Source organism: Trachurus japonicus, chromosome 7 (genome assembly GCF_045865225.1).
Source record: "Trachurus japonicus isolate A0001 chromosome 7, Traja_1.0".
In the NCBI taxonomy this organism is placed as follows: Eukaryota; Metazoa; Chordata; class Actinopteri; order Carangiformes; family Carangidae; genus Trachurus; species Trachurus japonicus.
The window spans coordinates 10157548-10182217 of record NC_140913.1 but is presented as its reverse complement, the minus strand read 5'-3'; the positions used below and the strand labels follow the sequence as shown (position 1 = coordinate 10182217).

Below are 24670 nucleotides of genomic sequence, written 5' to 3'. Positions count from 1 at the left end.
AGCCTCCCTCCTGGGCCGGGCCGTCTCTCCATCTCCCTGACAATCACACCAGTAATCCCCCCAGTGGACTGCCAGCTTCGCCTCCACGGCCTGGCCCGACAGCAGCATGTAATGAGCTATTGATCTTGGCACTGCCTCTCCGCAGCCTCAATACCTCGACTCATGTCTTTAGTGCCCAGTGCACATAATCCACGCCATCAGCTGCGTCCCCAGCCTATCCATTACCAAGACTGGGGACCCTAGAACCTACCTGCCCCATCGACCCACAGGGAAAATTCCATGATATGTCCTTGTAGTGTTTTGTATTTTTGGAGGCTTTATAATCTTATAATCTCAATCAGGCATGATTGGTTAATAGGTGGTGCGGCCTTGTGGGTGAAGGTTGGGGAATTTCCTTGTTACCAGGGGAAGTGTAATTGGTTGTCCTAGGGGGGTATGTAGACCATATGGAATGGCAATGATTGGTTTCAGCATCAGCCATATAGTGACTAAGGAATGGGGCTGTTAAAGGCACCTCAATATACCTTTGATTTACTTCACTTTGAAAGGGAGCATTTATTAAGGATCCTGAAACACATTGGTTTACAGATAAACCCATCCAAGGCCAAAATAACATTTAACCTGTGGTGCACAAAAGAAGGATTTTTGTTTAGAGCTGTTTCCTTTGTCTGTTACGTGTACAGCTGTGTGTTGATTTACACAAGGCTTGCATTCAAATGTGTTTGGGGAGATGGAATGAAGTTCATACAGATTATAGTACAATAGCTGAATGACTCCAAAGTCTTCTTGATCCAAGGTTTTGTTGAGGTTTTGATGAGATTTTGAAGGATCTTGTTGCCCAGGAAATAGATTATTTAGATTTATTGTGGTGAAAGTGAAGCATTAGAGAAGTTCTTCTACTAGCAGTTTTATTCAGAATAATTCATCTGAAGTTGATGGCAATATAAGAAAAGTACCCAATTTTATCGAAAATATTGCAGAATTCTGATTGGCACATTAGAAGTATGTGAGAGCACTTATTCTAACTGAGCCCAGTCCACTTCAGAGCAGTAAGAAATGCCCAGACAAAACAGAAATGCAGAAATCTCTAGTGAAAAAAACAAAACGAGTCTTGGGCTGATAATTGTGTAGCGTACTTGAACTCGATTACACATCAATGTGTTCTCACTCACAACTTGTGTTAGGACCCATTGACGTCCTTTTCTAACAGATTCACTTCCCCTTTTTGTGGCAGTTTTCAATGGGCAGTGGCAACTTGAATGAATGAAGCACTACAGTTATCAAAGGAGATGGGTGGCAGGCAGACTGTCACACTAGAGACCATGTCTGTGGTTCAATTTAAGCAACAATAGCACTTTGGTTGGACTATGAGCGTAATTTTGGTTTAATACAGGAAATATTCACTGTGACTCCAAAACCAATATGCAATGTCAGCCCCTATATATCAAAGGGCAGTGGATTTCGGACTTCTTGATGCTGCAGTGAACATTGGAAGTCTATTGAACTACCCCACATGTTGAAAACAGAGGGTACCTTACTTTAACACGGAGAGAAACCTCAATAGTTTCCACAAAGATCAATCACTTGGCAACAGGGGGGGAGGAAAAACTCCCTTTTAACTGGAAGAAACCACCAACAGAACTGGGCTATGGGTGGACGTCTGTCTGCCTCAACCAATTGGATTTGAGAGGAGAAAGGGGGTGGAGGAAGAGAAAGGATTATACTCACTACTCACAGTTTGAAGATAATTAAGACATCATATATATCTATATCATTTAATGCCAACAACATAACCTGGAAATGATCTATCAGAGAGTGGCAGGGTGAAATTTAATGACACTATTTGTAGAATTTACTGTGTGTAGTTGCTCTACTAATGACAATTCACCTGGGACTAACACTAGTCAGATACAATAGTTCCCTGTCTTTGTTTTCTCTGTACTGGGTTGTTTCCTTTCTCTGGGGATTGTAAACGGTTTCATTGAACAGAATTCTTAAAGAGGGGAAAAGCCACAGAGGTCTGACCTTGCGGGGTTAAAGTTTGCTCAGCTTCACAGATTTGTGATTCAGAAAGCTCTAGTGTTGAACTTTTTACTTCACCTCTGTCAGTGAATAGACTCATCATGGCCAGTACCATTAAAATGCAATGATTTCACCACTGAATTTCACATTTGAAAATGCTGGTGCTACAATGTGTTTATTCTGGTTTCTGAGCCTGTGTGGTCCATCTGTGGTCTTCCATCGGCCACCATAGATGATTTGTTGGAGCCTGTGAGTGGAGGATCAGATCCATTGGCCAGGAGAGATGGAACCACTTGTGATCAGAAAACAATTTGGTGCACAGCCTGATGCATCTGCAGCAGTAAATGGACAGAAAGGAAGCACGACATTTCAGCAATATAACACAAACCAAAACAAAAAACAGTCCCAAAACGGAGGGTGGGATATAGACCAGCTGGGGACACACTCACACTGGACGTTCAGGATGCAGTGATATGACAAAATAACACTAACACAAATCACTGTTCATAAATTGTTAAGGGGTTGTGATCCACTGATATTTAAAGAAGAAAATATTGATGTTGTGTTAACCAGTTCATTTTGTTGCCTTTTTACTATCCATTCAGAGTATCTGTGTAAACTGTTTTGTAAGCAAATACAGTCATGGAAACTGACTCTCTTCAACTTCCTGTACTCCAGTGATGCTAGATGAGTTCCGATGTGATTTGGATCCATCCAACCAACCAAATTCACCCACATCCAGAACCTGATCACTCTAATTTCTCAGTGTGATATCATGCAACCAAATTCAAATTCACGGACATGGTAACTGAGGTGTGAAACTATATATATATATATACTGTATACATACACATACATACACTGTATGTGATGGATGTTGAGGGCTTAATCGCCAGTGTGGCCTATTTTTGCTGGTAGCATGCTTATTTACGTGCTGTGGCTGACTTTTCGGTGTTGTTGATGAAGACGTAGTCCCTTGAAGGCACCATGGTGTGCTTTGTCTTTGATTTAATGCTCATACATTTGTGTGGAGGCTCCTTAGCTATTTGACATGTGAATGAGCCTCACCAATACAATTTAAAATGTAGAAGAACAACAGCCCATGGATAGAACTGCAATCAGGCAATCCCACATGTATTTGAGTGGGATTCATTTGTAATATAAGGACTAAAAGACACAAAATTAAAAATTACTGAAATACTTGACTTGTAGATGTTAGATATCACAATAATATCATTGTCATGGTTTCTTTTTCCCATGATAATTGTGTAGTGAAAACCTGATTTTGTGACAGCCCTAATTGAGTATTGTCAAAATGAAAAACACCTGTCAAAAGTAAACAAGGGATTGGTGAGGTTACCATTCATGCACAATTATCTGCTCATGGTGTCAATACTTGTGCGGCTGGCAGCGACTTGTTTACTCTGCTGATTGCCGCGCAATTCATGCCGTGTTTTTGATTAAGCCCCGTCACATGGCATGAAAAAGGTGTGAGGCATCTTGAAGTGAGCGGATCAGCAGTAGCACTGACACATCAGTGTTGACTTTGAATTTGCAAATGAGGAAGTACGCTGGCTGAAGACAGGACGCCACAGGAAAATAGACAGATGAAGGAAAATAGAGCTGAGAGATGTCATGGAAATGTGTCCGTGTGTTGGAGAGACATTCGAAAGGAAAAAAGGGAAGAAATTCAGAGAGGCAGTAATGAATAGAGGGCTGCACGACCCCGCCTTGAAAAGGAGTGACAGAGGGTGAGACAGCAAGAAGTCAGGTGGAGCAGATGGTGGATAGAACGAAACTGAAAAGGAATTGCCCTCCTTTTCTCTCAGCACCGAGACATGATGTGAATTCCCTTTGCCCAACTTCAGTAGCCTGATATAATTACACCCTTTTTATTTATTCATTCTTTAACCTCTGTTGTTAATGGGGTCGGTTATATGGTTGTATTTTCTTCTCCTCCCTCAGTCAGTTTCACAGCGGTTACACTCCTGTGGGCAAGTGAGGAGGCTGACAGTTTCAATTTCTCTACAACACCGTTCTCAGGGGTTTGCAGTGAATTCACCTCTTGGACTTTATCTTGAAGTTAATACTTATTATATAGCCTTCTTAAGAAAATATACTTGTGCTATACACTGACAGGCGAACAGAAATATTGGATATTGGAGAACCAAAAGTGTCTTAACTCACCTCCCTCCACTCTTTGGTTCCCACACCCTGCAAATAGAGGACCACCACTGGAAAGGGGAAGAGATGGAGATGAAGCCGAAGGGGAAGCATGTGGAAAAGGAGAAGAAAAAGAAAAGAGGAAAAGCTATTACATTTTTGTGATTGGACTGTTGGTTTTTTACATGTTGGCTCCTGCAGCAACTGACTTATATTAAAAGATTCAGGTAAGAAAATCAATGTGACCCACATCTGTTTTCATTAGACGTGGTATAGCTGGAAGCAAAGGCAGTAATTCCTTAATAATAAACATAACAACTCCACAGTTAGAGAGCTACTTTCGCTCTCCCCCATCAATGTCTGTAATTACAAAGAAGTGGAATTGCTGTGTGTATATATACATGGCATTATTATAAAGACCACAAAACAAGAACAACCACAGCGTCAGTTATATCCCCAACACATGTTCATGTTCAAGTGACAAGCCTGTCTAGAAACCATGGTAATTATGACTCTGCTGTGTTGGGAGTGAAGAGACTCACTGAGCAACATAATAATGAATAATCAAATTTGAACATATTTCTATTTTCCTACTAATGCTCAATATATGACTACAATTTCTTCCTATTTATACAAAAATGCAATTTTAAATTAAAACATTGTCTTTCACTCAATGACCAAGTCAGCTTTAAGCCATGGTTGTAATATTTAAAAGAAAACAAACAAAGGATATACTAAGTCCTTTGAGTATAGTGCTCCTTCTTAAGACTAGATTCAAGCCTGGTCGCTTTTGGAAAGGAATAGCATGCCATGGCTAGCTGGTTAGCATGCTAACTTAACAAGAAGAAAATATGTGATAAGGGCAAGAATGAACACTGGTGTTGCTTTCCATCACTATACTCAGCTCTGGGTAAGCAGGATGCTGAACATGAATTTATCTAGGAAATAGCTAAATGTATAAGTAGCTGCTTTCACATTACAAATTATGTATTTTTTGTTTAATTTCAACCAGGCTAGCATGACTCCTGTAATGTTAGTCTGCCCTCAACGATAAATACCACTCAAATATCTCAATGACTATTGACTGGCTCACACTACAGTATATTATACTACCATGGCCCCAGGAGGTCTTATGTTTCTTTTCAGTGCAATCAGGTCGACTTTTTCCATGAAGGCTGAAAAGTTTGGACAACTGTTGGATTTACTGTCATAATGTTTATTACAGAGATGAATGGTAGTGAGCCCCTACAGTAACTTTCCATCTAGCTCCATCAGCAGGTCAAAATGTTTATATCCAACAAAATAAATCTCAGAAGCACTGGATTAAATTTGGTACAGATAATGGTGTTCCCCAGATTATGAACTTTGTTTGATGACTGGTGAAAATTGATAAATTCTTGCTATTCATTAAGCACACAATTCCATTACAATGGCTCCTTAAGATAAACTTTTATCGAGATGTATCAGTTTGGTTTTCTTGACACTGAGCATTACAGGCTTTACAAAGCTGCTACAGCCTCAGTGATCTGAAAATACTGTTTACAAAGTCCTACTGTGGTTTGTTCACCAAACATTACATTTGTCTTCTGTGGAGAAGTTGTGTTTAGAGAGACAATTACATAATATGCAGTGGAGCAAAGGTAGCTCAATTATAACCAAAAAAGTTACCATGTTGTCATGATGGCGATCAAACATGCACGTGTGCATGGATAAGCAAACAAACAACACTTCTTAAAAGCTCTCATGGGATATATTAATAATTAACCGAGTTTTGTTATTTATGTCTAGATGGGCACCATCATCCCCTCATGCCTCCATGAAGTTTGGACATTAGCTCTAATGAACTTCAGACTGTCTGGACTGGCAGACGATTAAAACCACATTTTCCCTCCTAATGAGCAATTAACAGAGCGAAGATAACAGAGATAGGGCAGCAGGAGAGAAGCTTTTGGGCATTATGTCTTTGAAAGAAAACAATCTTTTCCTTTGTCACACTGTTAATCATATGGAAAGCGTACAATGCTGCTTAGGAGGGTTTTGTGAGTCTGAGTACTACAAGTTAATCAGCTGGTGAATAAATTATTAGATTCCAATTAAATTACAGAAATGCACATGGCAAATGCACAACAGGGACTTAATGTGTTTGTATCAAAGTCATACTCCAATGCTCTCTGTGCCCCAACAACAGAAATAATGATGTTGAAGAGACAGGGAGTATCTCTGTATCTGAGACCTTGTTGTCTCCCCAAGGTTGCAGAGTAACATTGCAGCAGCTTTAACAGTGGGCTAAGACTAATCTACGTCGAGGTTACATCAGAGTCGGCCATGTCCGATGAACCTGACTGATTGCCTGCTTTATGGAAAGTGACTGGGAAAGGAAAGGGCCCATCTGGTCAGCCATGGAGCAACCAAATACAAGGAAATTTGTTGTCACTCCAAAGCTGACTCCCAACTACAACTCCTGTGGCTGCAGGATGGGTACCCAGGTGACTCTGAACATGAATGCATGGGAATTGAGCACAAATCACATTAAGTCACCAGCTTAGCAGAGTATACAGTACGACAACGCTGCAGTGGTGTAGACATATCTCTTCTAGTACATAGCGGCGTGTATAGATATTTCTAAGGTGCAGCAACTCAATTAAAAGAAGATGCACCTGTGTACCACTGTATTGGTTCCTGTATATGTTGTAGAAAAACCCAAACACACAACGCCTGTGTGCACCAAATTAAATGCACCTCTTGTCCATAAACCAAACACAAGATATTGTATGTATGTGCATAAAACAGATGAATTAGATATTTTAGTAATTCACCAGTTGATCATCCTTTTGCTACCTTTGCTTTTTCTTCTGTCTCTGTCACCTTCTCTGGGTTAGTGTCGAAGAACATGATTAACCTATGCGGTTTGACCATGTGGTTGGCAACAGGTATCTCACCAGTTTTCATATCATATTTTTTTCTCCCTTAAATCTTACAGTACTGATATTCCCACACAAACCTTTAAAGCAGAAGTAAGCGATCCGGTCGTTTTCGCTAATGCTGCGTTCGAGGCAGGCTTTTGAAATCGTAAATTACAGCTTCAAGTCACAACTTACGACTTTGTAGCGTTCCAGGCAACCCACTCGTGTGTTTCCGACCTGTTTTACCTGTGAAAGTCACTATAACGACCACTCGTAACTTCCGACCCGTGAACTCGTACCAGATCAAACTGATACAACTTCACAGGTCGGAAAAACACGAGTCTACGAGTTTCCTTGAACGCACCATAACAGTCCTCGTCCCTACGTCGCCACATTCACGGCGTCCCTTGGCTGCACACACAGCCCTGCATGCCGTTCTCTCTCCTCATTGGATAAAAACTGTAGGATACGATAAATGTTTTCTCCTCGGCTCAGAGCAGAGCAGAGGGACTGACAGACCCGTGTTTCAGACCAAACACTCTATGTAAGTGATTGCTGTATATAGATATATAGATATAACTATTTAAGACTTATATTAACACAAATATATCACTTACTTCTGCTTTAAGATTATAACTTCAAAAAATGTTCTTGCAACCCCCAAAGTCTCAGTGTCAGATAGGTATGATCAAAAACCGGACAGTACAAACCCATTTTATTAATGATGAAGTGATGGATACTGTGGGATTTTTTGCCCTCTGTTCTCCAGACCTTTCAGGGCACAAGTATACTGAAGTAAAACAAGTCATCCTTCATTATAACCTTCATAAACCAAACTCTCACCAAAGTCTGCAGGAATAACATCCACAGGATAACAGGTAAACTCGTCTACTGTCTGAGCTGAAGGCCCCCAGGCAACATCTTCTGTATTCTTGGGTGTACAGGCTTCAGTTCAGCATGTTCAAAACAAGTCAAAGACGGGCACTTATCAGAGCTCAGCAACGACCAAGTCAAGGTGAGTCAACTAAGGTTAGTCCCTTTGAGAAAACATGACTCAGTCAATCATTACTAGCACTACACAGTGCTGGCTTTCAGAGCATTTGGCACATATATACATTTCTTGCAGGCAGTACAGATCAAACCTGGCAAAAGTCAAACTACAGTAACTGCAATCAGGCAAATCAAGCAATCTAAAACCCAGGATTGGACAATCTTTCAATCATCTTTGGCCACTAAAGCAAACGACCACCAGCAGCCTTTTGGTTGCCCAGGGACGCTGAAAAGATTGTGTGATGTACAAATCTATTTTTCCTGTCAGGCAGACATGCACACAAGGAGATACGACTTACGCACTTGTAACTTAGACTACAGGAAATCATGAGTTTATTGGAAGAAGCAAATTGGCAAGCCACTCTGTGACATTTAAGAGGAAAATAAACCAATATAAAGATAAAATATATTTCAGTTCTAAAAAACATCTAAACAAGCTACTGTAGCAATTACCTGTAATGGCTCAGGTAATTGTCAGTCAATATCGGAAAGAACTGAAGAGATGGTCAAATCTGGATTAAATTCTCCAACTGGATTTTGTGTGGACATATACACAGTTACAAAAGCACATCTTTGAGGTCCAATGTAGGAGCGCCTGAGCACACCGGATCAACCCCACAAAGCAAATTCCTTGCTACAAGGCCTGTGAGGGGACTGTGCATGGCTGCAGAATCCTAGACCACTAGGGAGGGGGTGATCAGGAAGGTACAGTCAGTGACATACTTCTGAGATACTTTACATGAGAGACTGGTGGCGATGCTGAGGCAAGCCGCATGGGAGGAACCTGTACCTGTGGTGGTGTGATGGTTGCATATATGAGAGCATTATGGGGGAAATTTGCTTTGCCTGAGCAGCAGCTATGCCGAGACAAAGCTATAAAGCGGCTTATCCTTCCTTTCAGACCTCTGACTCTGGGTGGTGGACATCATCCTCAATGGTCGACATACACAGCTACAACAATAAATGACTACAACCCATAAATAAACACAAAATCATTAAATAGGGTAAGTGGTGATTGTTTCATTGTGACATCACAAAGTTACAGAAATCCTGACAGCTCATTTTAAGGCCCAGTCTCTGGATACAGGCTGTGTGCATTTCTCTGTAAATTGACATTCCAATACTCTCACAGTTAAACTAGACCTGATGTACCATCAAACACATGGAAAACTCACTTTATACAATATTCAACCTTTAACATGGTGTAGCAGTTTTGGTGAAATAAACATCAGAATGGAAGCAGCGAAGAGAATAATTGTTGGATCATTAACATTTGCCAAAATATATATGAATATGGGCCACTTTAACCGAAGATAATGAAGGTGGAACAGTGCAAATCACTGTCTGTAAAAAATCACTTCATTTCTAATTTATCTTTTCCACAGATTGCCAAGAGATGTAAAGAACATGCAATTTCCAGCACGTATGACATTTGAATCCATTCAGTATTTAAATTTTCTGTCCCATCAGTGTTGAGCGTAATTGAAAATGGCAGAGTGTAATTTTGGACTCATCCAGCTCGCGCCACGTGAGCTGACAGCAACCGTCACCTGTGTAAAGGGTTTTTTTTCTTTTTTTTTTTAGACTGGCGATTTTTCTGCTGCTTCCGCCTGGATATTCACCGCAGGAAAATATAATCAGAGAGTGGGCTGGCGTAGACAGGATGCCACTGGCTTACTTAAAGGCTGAGGGCACCCGCTGCTCGCTGTGAGGTGAAACAGAGAGGTATACGGGTGGCGGGAACGTGGGGTGTAAGGGTGGGGGATGAGCTGGAAAGGGAGGACGTAGGTAGGACAAGATGGAACATTAAAGAGGACAGGGAGGGGTGGTGGGGGAAGACTAATAGAGAGCAAAGGGAAATAGATGAAGAAAGGGGGGCATGGGAGAGGAGGGAATGAAGGAGATGAGACATGTAGACCACCGTTAGGAAAATAGGTGTGGAGTCTAAATCTGGATCTAACACAGTCAGGCAGCAGCAGATTTTAGGTGTACTGTAGAAGAAGGGCCAGGTTTTAAGGGCTTTGCTGTCAGAAATCCCTCACAGATACACCTCTCACACAGCAATTTAGGTGAGGCAGGTTGGGCCACATCCCTGCTAATCTGTTGTTCTGCTGCCAAGAGAGGGATAAAGGAAAGGGAGCGCAGAATCTTTGGAGAGCAATTCCTGAGCCTCAGTGGAACAGCTATGAGAAAGCTGCCCTGCTGGGAGCCAATAAAGAGAGACACCCCAGCACCAGGGGTTTTCTGGGAGAATCCAGCTTTCTCACAAGCCTAATTTACAAAGATACAGAAAAAAGCAGCACAAAGAGCATCCCATCGCAGTTCTCACAATCAATTTGTAGTCTGGGGAGTTTTATCACTCAAGAAATGCCCCATTATGGCTACAAGATGCTGAAAATAAAGCAATCACATACACATTATCATCTTTAATCTTTAATCTGGCCTTTGCAAAAGTCATTTCTTATTTACACGTAGAGCAGAAACAGAACAACATGACCACTCATTTGTAGTCACGCCTTTGGCAACCTGATGAATCAAAGTCCAATAGAGACCCTCCTTCTAGCCATATTTTACTCTGCACCAATTCCCATGAAAAATAGCTCTTTGTAGCTGTAAGCTGTTGCTCGACTGCAAATGTTCACCAAGAGAGCCATATGTTGTGCTTTCAGTGACACCGTTCTTTTTTTTTTTCACAGTTGGAGTGTCTCATATGGAAGACATCAGTTACTACAGTGAGATGTAGTACACTGTGGACACAGTGTATACTCCCCGGGCCTAGTGTGTGGATTTCTAAAGAGCACTGAAGAGATACTGTATACTAGAACATTGTTGGACTGGGTTTTTGAGCTTGTGGCCTTCAACAGTGAGCGTGGTCTCAAAACAAACACTGTCAAAATGATGATTGCAAATTGAATAATTGAAGATTGCAGTGAACAAATGAACATTCTACTTCTCTGCGTGACCCCTGTGTCACAAAACATGGAATTTAGGTCGCCATCTGCACCAGTGATACAGTATGTCCTCCTTCTTCGGTTGTGGATTTGCAAGTTTGAATTTATGTCGGTGATCCCTCGCCATCTGCTAAGTAGGCAAATATGCCGACCACTGAGGGTAAAAAGGGCCCATCGTCCACCTGGGTATAGTGGATAGCATGTTGGCATACTTGTCAATGTGCACAGATTCAAACTATCACCAACGCAATTAGTGAGTATGGAAGTACACAAGATGAAGATACAAGTGTAACCTCACCATTGCTATACTGTGCAGGCCTAAACCCTGCGACCACTTTCCCATTCACATCAGAGGCTAACTATATTTGGGTATTGTATCACTTCACAACATCAAGACCTTACTGGTCAGAATTTGACTCAAAACCAGCTGATACATTATGCTAAGCTGAGCAGACTTCAACATAGCTCAAACAAAACAACATTACAGCAGCTGATTTTATTCCATGCATCAAAGTCATTTGTCGACCCATGCTCAATGGAATCTAAAGCTAAATGCAAATGTAACTGCAGCATGTGTGAACGTCCTCTGACCTTAAACGGATAAGTGTTTCAGATTTTTTTTTTTTTTCACTTGATTATAGGCAGTGGGTGTGAGATGGATGACCAGGAATGTCTGAATCAAGAGGGGCTGTTCACTCTTATCTCTTACCTCTGATCTCATTAGGAGTCCTCTGAGGTAATTAGAGACCAGTGACCTTTATTTAGATGCTATGACTCAGGCCTTGCCTTTATTCACCTTCACAAATGGATCTATGTTGAATTATAACCTGCCTTTACAAGTAAAACTTGGAATTCTGTTCCTATAATTATATAAAAATAGTAATAATAAATACATACAAACTGATATATAATATAACCCCCCTCCTGGCTGCATGGATATATAGTTTTATAAAAGTAACAAAATGCCAAAAATACCATGAGTTTTAATTACATAAAAACAGCCTTAATCATACTGTGTAGTTTGTATCTTCCACATGAGTCATTATAAAACCACAGCAGACATGAAATTTTTAGAACAGGACAAGGAACAAACTCTCAAAACCACACCTGCTGTGCCATAACAAAACATTACCTCCTACCTGCTGCCTGTGAGTCACAATTCTCAAGCACACACAACAAAATGAATGCACAGGAAGTATCGCGTACTGTAGTGTGTGAAATTTGATAAACGTGACTCACTAACTTTGCAATGAGAGGCTGCGAAGAATCATCATAATTGATTCAACACAGACATAATTGTATTTACTTTTAAATCCCGCTGGACTGGTGGGAGTGGGGGAGGCCATCTCACCCACAGATTTTAATGGAGTGAAACACCCGTGCATGTGGTTGAAAACTGTCAGTACTCCACCGGCAAATGATGTTACATAAGACAAGTGGGATGTTTCATATGTGAGCCTGATAGCGCTTTAGATGGTGGTGGATAGAAATAAAAGAGCCAGATAAATCTTGTGTGTAGCTTCAGGAGCTGCACAATGAGAACACGAGGCAGCCGAAAGATTACCTCAAATTTTTACAGCCTTAAACTTTATAACTTTTAATGATCTAATGTCATCGGTGATTTCCCTCATACTTCAGAAGTAAAATCATATCAGATTAATAGCAAATCTGAGAAGCTTTTGGTGCAGGAAATTACACTTTTTCAAAGAGCAAAAAGGTCAAAGACAGAAAAGCAGCATTGAAAAAAAAAACAGACAGAAGAACTGTGCACTCATGGCTGGGAATGAGAGGGAAAATATCTCATGAATCCCATTATTTTTTATCTTGAGCTAAAAGTATGTATCATACAGATGCGTTTGTCGCTCCGACCAAATGACAGAACTTTTCCCATTTTTTCCTCCTCCTCCATAATCTCTTTAGGGATTTCAATTGTTCTTATAGCTGCTGCAGTTCAAATAGGGAGGAATTTGACTCGCTCAGGAAATGCATGAGAGGCGTTTGCATCTCTCCAAGGGCAGTGTGGTCGAGGTCACACATGCCTGGAATATGTGAAAGCCCTGCCATGGCTGGATGTGGTAGACTGTGCAAACGGTCAGAATGTGTATCCAGCTGACTGACGGTGATGTAGAGCGTCGCGTTTTGACAGGATCTTTGTTTCAAAATTAAAAAAAAAAAATTATAAATCCATCACGTAAAAAGTGACACCTACTGCAAAACACTGACTGACAGCATAGATTGGTACAAAGCAGGCAGGAATACTTTCCATAAAGGGATTACATAACTCAAAAAAATGTCAGTGAAAAATCAGCTGTGATTGGTTGATTGGTTTGATTATTGAGTGACATGATGACTACACGGCTGTCAAGACTGACCACAAACGTACCATTAAAGCCTTTACATATACCATAAGAATGCATATACTTACAGTTCACTGTGCCATGGTTTTGGTTAGATTTGGTTTTTGTGTTGGCTTGTGTTTGTTCTTCTCTCTTTTTTTTCTTCTTTCAGTTGAGGTGTGTGTCTGGGGATTGGAGGTGACCCACTTTCAGGTTGCACACCTGCATCTCATTCCACCTCCATCAAGCTCCTCCAGAAAGACCCCTCCACCAGCGCACCAGGCCAGATTCCATGTAGTAGTGCACCACGGCCCGTCGTCAGTAAAAAGTTTCTTGGCAGTTTTTGCCAGTGAAGTTTAGTAATTCCTCCCGTTTTTGTTTCCTTGTTTGTAGAGAGCCACATTTTGTGCTTCCCCCGTCCCTCGGGTCAGCTTGTAGATGACATTAGATCATTAAAAGTTAGAAAGTTTAAGATTTGAGGTAATATTTTGGCTGCCTCGTGTTCTCATTGTGCAGCTCCTGAAGTTCCTCGTTAGATTTAGAAAAAATTCTAACCATGTAATTTTTTTCTTATCTGGTGAAGGCCCCTGGACAAAAAAACAACTCACCTATGTCCAAGCCATCCATGACCTATTCAGCCATCCCAAACCCTTCATGATGTGGACTTTATCTTTATACACTGTCTGCAGACTTCTTGTTCCTACCACTAGATGTCGCAATAAACAAAATGTAATTATGGATGATGATAAGCTGCTGCACAGATGACCTGTACAGCCATTTTTTACAGGACAGTCTCCTAGAAACTGGCTTGGGATGCTTCAAGTAAATATGTTACACTACACGTCCAACATGACACCATTATGATAAGGTCTAATCACCAAATAGTCTCACATTCCACACTTTCCCCCCCTTCTTGACAATTAAAATGCATGTCCTGATTGAAATGCTCTGTCCATACATTGTGAAGATGATATGTGGAAAGTAGGATGTGAGTATTGTATATTGTCCCTCCAGTCCTCAGTGGAAGTGACACCACTGCCTGATGAGAGCAGTGAAACAAAACATTAAAGCTCTGTGAAGTAAAGCAAAAACAATGAAGAGATGGATGTTCTAATTCTCCACGGAGCTGAGCTGCAGAGTCAGTGATGAATCTCTGTGGCATTTTAAATGTGTGAAAACCCTTTGACATTATCATGTTTGTAATTTAAGCTTCATGTTCTTCTGAAAAAACTGACAACTGATTGGACAGCAAGAGTTGAGAGAGAGTGTGAGACTAGACTAAAGAACTGGACTCGGCAAACATCCCATTTTGTGAGAGGCGAGACCGATGGTCAAGAACGAGACAAGTCTGAGACAAAGAAGGGATTTGAGGCCATAAACCTGAATAGTGCATGTCTGGAGCACATGATCTCCTTAAAGCACCCTGGATTCAAACTAAAAAGAGAGGTCTCAGTGTCAACAGTGAAGGAAAAAAAAAGACCTGCAATGCATCCTGGCATAAAAGTAAAAGTCGAAAGAATCAGAAACAGTGAAGAGAGACTTTCTAGCGTGTGGAGAGGAAGAGCACTGAACTGGAAATATGTTGTCTCTCATACGTTTGCCTTCTGCTCTCAGTGCCTCTATTTATTCTTATCCATCAAAAACATCAATAACACAACCACTACCTTGCAATCCAGCGTTCTGCTTCTTTACTTAAGCCAGAAACACACATTGATCGCAAAGTTATACATCCTCCACGTGTGGGCAGATGCACAGAGGCATCAGATAATTTGATGGTGGAGTAACAGAAGCTCAAATTTAATTTACCCAATGACCAGGCAACATGATACAACATCCTCAAGGACAAACTCTGAGTCATCAATAAATTAGATAAGGAGAAGTGCCTCAAGAGCCTTGCCTGGGTATCTTTGGTACATTCTTTTACAAGGCTGCGGCACACAAACACATGACACACAAACTTCTAGCTCAAAACTGTTGCCAAAGGTTGTTCACAGGAGAAAAAATATATAATTTACATAATTTTTCCATATTATATTCTTGAGGAAAATCGAATCGGGGCAGAGGCTCTGACTACCTCAGGTGGAACAAACCAAACATGTGATTCAATATTGTGCTGGAATGAGAGTGAATATCTGAGCATCATAAAGTACCATCTCAAATGAAGAGCAGAAGCTTCTGAGCTCTGCTTCTAATTTGCTCTTTCTTTCTATTTTTGTATGTATCCCAAATGTGCAGTCATGTGCTGCCACGCTCCATGGCTGTGTTGTTATCTCTCTTGTGGCGCCTGTGCCTACTGTAGATGTGGCATTGATCACTGGCTTTGATCCCTGAAAAAACCTCACATAATAATATGCACTCTCATCATCACAGCCTCAAAGTCTCTCACAGGCTTTTTGACTCGATCTTGCTTCACTTGTACTTCTCAGCAGCTGTTTCTCTCTCTCTCAGCTTCCACATATCCAAGATTTTTATTTTGTACAATCTTCTCCGACCATGAAACTTCCAGGCTTGACTTTGGGAACAGATGTTTCTGCTTAACAATGGTGGTAAGGTTTAGTATTGTTTTATCCAGCCTTTAAAGACTGTATTTATTTTTTTTAATAAAAGATAAAGAAATGAATGAATGAATAAATGAATAAATAAATACATAAATAAGAAATTGATTTTAAAAAATCTTAAAGGGATATTCTGGCGTAAATTCAACCCCATGTCCAACGCACTGTGACACCGAGTTAGACCCCCCTCGATAGATGAAGTCTGCTAACCGCTAGCTTCTCTAGTTGTAGCAACTTTAGCAATGACCGCACCATAACAAACAGTGCAGTCTATTTATCCACGCACAAACCACGATCAAAAAGCCACTCATAGCCACAAATAATGCTCAGAACAGCACCATACTTCATCAACAGTACAAACAGGGTCTCAGGACATAATACGAGGCATCAAACATCCATTAGCTTTGCTTGGTTTCTATTGAAAAGAGACGAAAACAACTCACCCACTCTCCTCCAGTAATACGTTATGCAGCAACTTTCCGTGTCCAGGCACTGACAAAACACGTCCGAGTCCGACTGGCAGCACAAACATTCGGTTTCAGCGGCCACTGACAGGCAGTGACCACACTGACCACTTGATTCCCCCAGGTCCAGCACATAGACTCCACCAGCAGCTCTCCCACTTTCACTTTTCTCCTCCATTTCCGTCAGCTTGTCTTGAGTAAACTCGGTCTCAAACTGATAGGGACGCCCATCGAAATGAAACCAGTCGTCATTCTCAAACGCCATAAACTCAGCCGTGTTGTCCCTTCTGTGATGTCTGCTTGTTACAGTCATGGTTACAGGTAGTCGGCTGGCGTGGAGGCGATTACCGAGTGAAGTAGAGTCCCGCTAGCCTGACAAGCCAGACTATATCATTAAAATGTCTAGTCTGGCAACGACCAGTAGACCTCGGCTCAATCCAGGGGGCGGGATGAAGGCTGTCTTTCAAACTGCCTCTGCACGCAATAGGGTAGCGCTACGACTAATCAGAGCAAAGAACAGGATGACGTTAGCCTGACAAGCCAATTAAAATGTATGTCGTCATCACTTTAAGCCCGCCCAACGACTCTCTAAACAGATAGAGCGCTGTGATTGGTGAACACAAACGGTGTTCGAGACTCAAAAAGTTCCTATGGCTCGTTTCTAGACCCACCTACGGAGCAAATATATTTGCTGCCGCTAGGGTGCGTCTAGATTTCTAGGCTAGAGTCCCGCAGCTCAAGGATGAAAATGTGTGATTACAATGCAGCCAAAGTTCCTATCTATCTTGCCTATCAGTTTATAAAAGTTATTATCGAGTGTTCACAGGGAAATGAACGGAATTGGGCATTTCTAACTTTATATATTTGAGGGAGAGAATCACGTAAACAAGTGCGAGATTAGACGCGACGACGTCACGCGAGATCAGGACAACGTTGCCGGAAGAGACTGCCTGTAACATAGTGAAGCAGACATCACAGACGGGACAACACGGCTGAGTTTATGCAGTTTGAGAACAATGGTGACTGGTTTCATTTCGATGAGCGCCACTATCAGTTTGAGACCGAATTTACCGAACACGAGCTGAAGGAAATGGAGGAGACAAGTGAAAGAGGGAGAGCTGCCGGTGGAGTCTATGTGCTGGGCCTGGGGGCCAGTGGTGTGGTCACTGCCTGCTAGTAGTAGTAGTACTAGTGGCGGCACGGTGGCACAGTGGTTAGCACTGTTGCCTCACAGCAAGAAGGTCCTGGGTTCGAATCCCCGGCCGCCCAGGTCCTTTCTGTGTGGAGTTTGCATGTTCTCCCTGTGTCTGCGTGGGTTTCCTCCGGGTGCTCCGGTTTCCCCCACCACTAAAAACATGCCAGCTAGCCTGATCCTCCAGTCAGCGCCCCTGACCAAAGGCACTGGCTCATAATCTGGAGTTGGTCCCCGGGCCCACTGCTCCTCAGGGATGGGTTAAATGCAGAGAAAGAATTTCACTGTACTAGCTGTATATGTGACAAATAAAGTACCTTTACCTTTACCTTTTAGTAACCGAAATTATGTTTGTGCTGCCAGTCGGACTCGGACGTGTTTTGTCAGTGCCTGGACGCTATACTGGACGCGGAAAGGATAACATATTACTGGAGGTGAGTTGTTTTCGTCTCTTTTCAATAGAAACCAGGCAAAGCAAACAGATGTTTGATGCCTCGTATTATGTGCGGGGACCCTGTTTGTACTGTTGATGACGTTTGGTGCTGTTCTGAGCATTATTTGTGGCTATGAGTGGCTTTTTTGATCGTTTGCGCGTGGATAAATAGACTGCGCTGTTTGTTATGGTGTGGTCATTGCTAAAATTGCTACAACTAGAGAAGCTAGCTGTTAGCAAACTTGATCTCTTGAGGGGGGGTCTAACTTGGTGTCATGGTGCGTTGGACCATGGGTTAAACTTACGCCGGAATATCCCTTTAAAGAGATTGTATTTACTCTATTATAATTAGTCTTACATCAAACAGACATAGGGGAGAGCGGGGTAAGTAGTGCCAATTTTTACTTAAATTGCCTTTAAAGCAAGGGGATTATAATAATGCCCCCAACTAAAATATGTACATATAGTTTAGGATGTTGTGCATCCCTAGGAACAATCACTTTGAATCTTAAATTAACTGTTTCAGAAATATAGCTTTAGAAAAAAAAGTGGTTTTGTGGCACAACTTGCCCCCGGTGTGGGGTAAGTTGTGCCATTAGAGAAAATACACTGGGGTAAATTGTGCTATTGATAATTGAAGTAAAACAGATCATTTTAATCTCACAAATGATAATGCTATATAAAAGCAAGACATTCAATACAAAATTAAAGCCGGAAGCGGCGATGATCGGGCCCCTCGCTTGTCCCCATGCAGTCGCGGGGGCCTGAGGCACGCTGGGGGCTGTGGTGCAAAGAAACGCAATGTTTTGTTCATCCACCAGGCTACGAGCACAACCAGACTGGGCAGGTGTGTTCAGGGGCGGTCCCTCATCACACATGTTAAGTTTCAAGCAAACCCGTGCCCACTGCCATGTTTCTCCTATACACAGACAGCACTGCCACTGGCACAACTTAAAGCAGATATCAGTGGCACGGCCGTTTCGGCTAATGCTGTGTTCAAGGCAGGCTTTTGAAACCGTAAGTTACAGCTTCAAGTCACAACTACGACTTGGTAGCGTTCCAGGTAACCCGTAGCTCGTGTTTTTACCGTCCTGTTGTCTGTGAAAGTTCCCTATAACGGCCACTCGTAACTTCCGACCCGTGAACTCGTACCAGATCGAACTGGTATGACTTCACAGGAAGGAAAAACACAAAGTACGAGTTTCCTTGAACGCACCATGAGTTAGCAGCCCCCGCCCTTGTCAGGCATCAATTGGTCCTCGTGCTACGTCACCACATTCACGCGCATCCCTTGGCTGCACACACAGCCCTTCATGCCGTTCTCTCCCCTCATTGGATAACACTTGTATCCCACAAGGAAAATTTTCTCCTCGGGTTACAGCAGAGCAGAGTGACGGAGAGACTCGTGTTTAGGCTGAAATACTTCATGTAAGTGATTGCTGACGGAAAATAGGACTATTTAGGACTTATATTAACAAAAACATTCCACTGATATCTGCTTTAACCCAGGCCCTTTGGCACAAATTACCCCAAGCCCAGCAATTTGAGAAAAAAGGATTCCCCAGCTGTTTTGAGCTGGCATCATGCTAACTCTATTGACTCATGGTGTAGCTTAATAAAGCACTAACTTTCAAAGTTATCTATAATTGTTCAAACACGGCAATCAAAAAACCTTGATCATAGAAATTTTACTTTGGAGGGCAAAAACTTGTTTTTTGAACATAAATGTGCTTTCCTCTCAAGCCATGTGTCTCCCTTCTTGATAGGATGAGTGAAATGGATGCCCCTTCAAAAATATGTGGTCACATGACCAACTTCTTCTATGGTTTTCTAGATAACAGGGGTGGAACTACTTGCCCCATGGCACGAATTACCCCACTCTCCCCTAAGTGACCTTGCTATTTGTGCACTTCCTCCACTGTTGAACATGCTTTCTTGCTGGGAGCAGGGGGTGGTGATTGACACTTCACAAGAGCTTTGGCCATCATCACAATAGGCCCTCTACGCATCCACCAATTTAAAAATGAAATGAGAATGTACTTTGAAACACTAACAGGACTGACGAACAAGAAAGCCATGCGGACTGTGACTCTCTACAAAACCTTAAAATCCTCTCTGTGAAGTAATAGTCCAGGCAAAATAGCGTTTTACGACAGACTAATTGTCACAGAAGGTTTTTCACCATACATCATTTCTATGAGGTGTCTAGAACAACATACTAAAAGTCCTAAGAAATCCTAGTTGGGGAAATATGTTTAATCTGCATCATTATTTACTGTATAAAGTCTATGGTGCCGACAACAATACACCCCAATGGGGCTATTTTTTCCCTTTACTCCTATCACAATGAAACTTTACACAATGAAAGTATCCATGAAATGTAACATTTTTTGTATTACAAGTTCCTTTGAAAATGAATTTGAATATGCAAATGAGCCTTACACTAATCAAATATGCCCAAAATACACCCGAATAGGCTTCTTTTTTTCCTTTACTCCTACCACAATGAAACTTTACACAATGAAAATAGACGTTAAAAGTAACATATTTTGTATTACAAGTTTCTTGGAAAATGAATTTGAATATGCAAATGAGCAATACACTAATGGAATATGCCCAAAATACACCTGAATAGGCTTATTTTCTTCCTTTACTCCTACCACAACCACACTTCACACAATAAAAGTATACATGAAAAGTAACGTTTCTGTATTTCAAGTTTCTTGGAAAATTAATTTTAAATATGTAAATGAGCTCAACACTAATTGACTTATGGTCAAGAAGCCATAAAGCCACAAGCTGCAACAGGGGCCAAATAACTAATACATTCATGTCCATTCAATAAGTTAACCTATGCACTGAGTGCTGTCACTTGCCACACTTGACTTATGCATACACACATGTCACTTGCCACACTTAAAAGACCTATATTGACCTTAAGAATTAATTGCACAGTCTTGTCTCCAGTTGCTTTCTAAATTCTTTTTTTTATTATTAGCGAACAAGCCTTACCTAACGACTTTCCTCCCAGTTTGCAGAGAACATCAGAAGAAAGTCAGAATTCATCAAAGTCATTTCAACGACTGTGTGTGATGTTATATTAAATATGCTGAACTATGTTCAACAACATATGAGCGGGACTAAGAACTAAGTTATTTGGCCCCTGTTTTTGCTGCTTGCGGCTTTATGGCTTCTTGTCCATAAGTCAATTAGTGTTGAGCTCATTTACATATTTAAAATTAATTTTCCAAGAAACTTGAAATACAGAAATGTTACTTTTCATGTATACTTTTATTGTGTGAGTAAGTTTTATAAGTGTGGTTGTGGTAGGAGTAAAGGAAGAAAATAAGCCTATTCGGGAGGTATTTTGGGCATATTCCATTAGTGTATTGCTCATTTGCATATTCAAATTCCTTTTCCAAAAAACTTGTAATACAAACAATTTTACTTTTAATGTCTACTTTCATTGTGTAAAGTTTCATTGTGGTAGGAGTAAAGGAAAAAAAGAAGCCTATTCGGGTGTATTTTGGGCATATTTGATTAGTGTAAGGCTCATTTGCATATTAAAATTCATTTTCAAAGAAACTTGTAATACAAAAAATGTTACATTTCATGGATACTCTCATTGTGTAAAGTTTCATTGTGATAGGAGTAAAGGAAAAAAACAGCCCCATTGGGGTGTATTGTTGTCGGCACCATAGACTTTATACAGTAAATAATGATGCAAATTAAACACATTTCCCCAACTAGGATTTCTTAGGACTTTTAGTATGTTGTTCTAGACACCTCATAGAAATTATGTATGGTGAAAAACCTTCTGTGACAATTAGTTCTATTTTGGGGTCCAAAATGAGCTAAATTGCCTGGACTATAAGTGTTTTGTACCCCATGCTCTGGATGCTTATGTATGTTTTTTTTGCATTGTGACTTTTTTAATTATTTATTCATCACTTTTATTTATTTATTTTTTCCACAAAGCCTTTAAATCCTCTTATTGAATCGAATGTTTGTACCCCATGTTCAATTCAATGTTATTTGTTTGTCATTGATGATGAATTTCAATAAAGATTGAAGTAAAAAAAATATATAGGCCCTCTACGCAGGGCTATGTCTTCAGGGCAGATTGAAGGCTACATTGAGTTGCTATCGGAAAGTGTTAGCTAGTTAACTTCAGAAGAAGGAAATGTCACTTTGGTGTTGCTTTCCACTATTGGAGGCAAGGCAAGGCAAGGCAATTTTATTTGTATAGCCCGTTTTTACAAACAGTTTGTCTCAAAGGGCTTTACATGGCATCGTAACAACATCCTCTGTCCTTAGACCCTCACATCGACTGAGGAAAAACTCCATGGAAACCCTTTTAACAGGGAAAAATCGGAGAAACCTCAAGGTGAGCAACAGAGGAGGGATCCCTCACCCAGGACGGGCAGACGTGCAATAGATGTTGTTACAGACAAGAAAACAGTTTACAGTTCGTCACAGAATGTGCGAAATGTTAGCAGGAGTTGATGAAGGCAGTCTCTGGTGAGGGGAGGTCCTGATGAAAAAAGGGATGAGGTTTGATGCTGAATTCACATGTCTTCCACACTGAACATGCTAATGCTAATGATAACTAGCGATGGCAAAATGTGCAAATGGCTCCTTTGAGGGCAATAATTGGACAATGATGAGGAGGCAGATCTGTAAAAAGGAATCTTTGTGCAAACTAAGCTAATTAAAAGAAAATCTTAATGAAACTGAATACACAAAAACTTGCACTGAATGTAGAAATTAATTTTGGAATAAATATATGAAATCGTGGAAATCGTCCAGGATTCTCTTTTCTTTATTTTTTTTGGTCGATACAGTAAATGATGAAAAATGTTCATAACATTTCTAAGGCTCAGATGGCTGGTTTTATTACACCAGCAGACAAAAGTGGAGGGTGTTGAACTAGCAGATCTGTTGGCAGGGATCTGTGCTCTAGCAAGAATATGAATGAAAGGAGGCGTAATTAACCTTTGGAAACTCTGGACAATTGACACAAACTGAAAAAAATAACAAAAAGAGACTAAAGACAGGCCTTTTACCTCCTCAGCCTCAGCTAAGTGGAACCTAGCAACAGCAAGCAATGAACCAAGTGTGAGAGAGAACAAATAGCCTAAGTGTGTAACACACAAAGCATTTTGTAAGATGTTTATGTTACAGCCTTTGGATTTCTCCATCTGCACATTCACGAGTGCACCAACTGAACAACACAGAACATTACTCATCACAGTACAGATGTATCTTCTTCCCTCCGTGGCTACGTTTACATGAGAGCTTTAATTCCGAATAAAAATAACTTAATTCCTAATAAAAAATTAATTTCACTTTAAAGGGACAGTATGTAGCTTACTTGGCTTTTTATTAGCAAAAATCTAATATTGCTTTCATACGTATTTACTGAAGTCTAATCACAACCGCATACAAATGAAAGCTGTCTCATAGCTTAGAATAAGTTGTTTACAAATACATAGGTGGCGGTACACCCACCGGAGGCTGTCATGTTGCAACGCCATCTTTGAATAACGCCATCTTTGAATACGGTATACGCGAAAGCGGACAAACTAGGCTCAAACGCCCTATTACTTAGTGTCTGTGAGTAGGCTTGTGCCCGGAGGATGATCGACGTAGTTGTTTTTTTTGTTGTTTTTTTTCTTTGTTATAGCCACGGTGTCGTGAGTAAGTCATGTTGGCACAACCAGGCTTCATGAAACCGTTCCACAGACCCCGGTGCCCATGGCCGCCACCGCTGCTGCCCCGGTGGGGAAGGCAATTCTGGCAGTTAAGAGGATAAACTTTCTGCTTCTACTAAGTTGTTGTTGTTAAGTTTAGGAAGAAAGGATAAATGCCGCACACTCAATTCCAAGTGCAAGAAATTTATTTGACAACGTTTCGGCCAGTACAAGGCCTTTGTTTCGGAGCAGCGGAGTGGCGCACGGCTGCAGCTGTGCTCACTTCACACACACTCACACACTGAGAATGGAGTTTGTTTTCTTCTGGTAGACGTAAATATGTAAACACGTGAGCACCCTGTCCAATCTGAACCCCTCCCGACCCCCAGACGTTAAGCAGAATTAAATAAAGGCTATTGAACGTGTTTTCCATGTAAACCTCAATTCGGAATTACTATTTCCATGTAAACCCGAAGGAGAATATTTTTAATTCCGAATTAAAAAACATCATACAACCATGGCCACTGCCAACTCATGAAGTGATTAGAGGACCTAATGATATACACCTGCCTTCTTGTCACTGATTAAGCAGATGATCTCCATCAGCATCACAGTGAGACTGACGACAGGAAAAGAAACCGCGCCAGAGCGGAGCTGAATACTAACGCACACATTTGAATATCTTTGTTCATCATCTGTGATGTGGAAACAACAGATTCCAAAACAGTCAGAGAAAAAGTTACTGTGTCGGTCCCAGTCACAGCACAGTTATAAAATCCTATAGTGCACTGTGCCGTCCTGCCGGGCTGCTGACAGTGATTTCACACTGGATGGCACCCGAGGCAGCTGAACTCACGACTGGTTCAGAAGAAGCTTCAACAACAGTCAACACCATAAGACCATGAGCC

The 24670-nt window shown here is 41.2% G+C and overlaps 1 protein-coding gene across 2 annotated transcripts in view; it reads right to left on the bottom strand.

The window, feature by feature from the left end:
- The window catches only part of LOC146984210 (copine-9-like), a 109706-nt gene that overhangs the window by 70015 nt on the left and 15021 nt on the right, over window positions 1–24670 (bottom strand). For both annotated transcript variants that reach the window (XM_085781154.1, XM_085781155.1), the window contains exon 3: window positions 4210–4256. In XM_085781154.1, the coding sequence (XP_085637280.1) occupies window positions 4210–4256 (47 nt within the window). The remainder of the gene's footprint in view (window positions 1–4209; window positions 4257–24670) is intronic.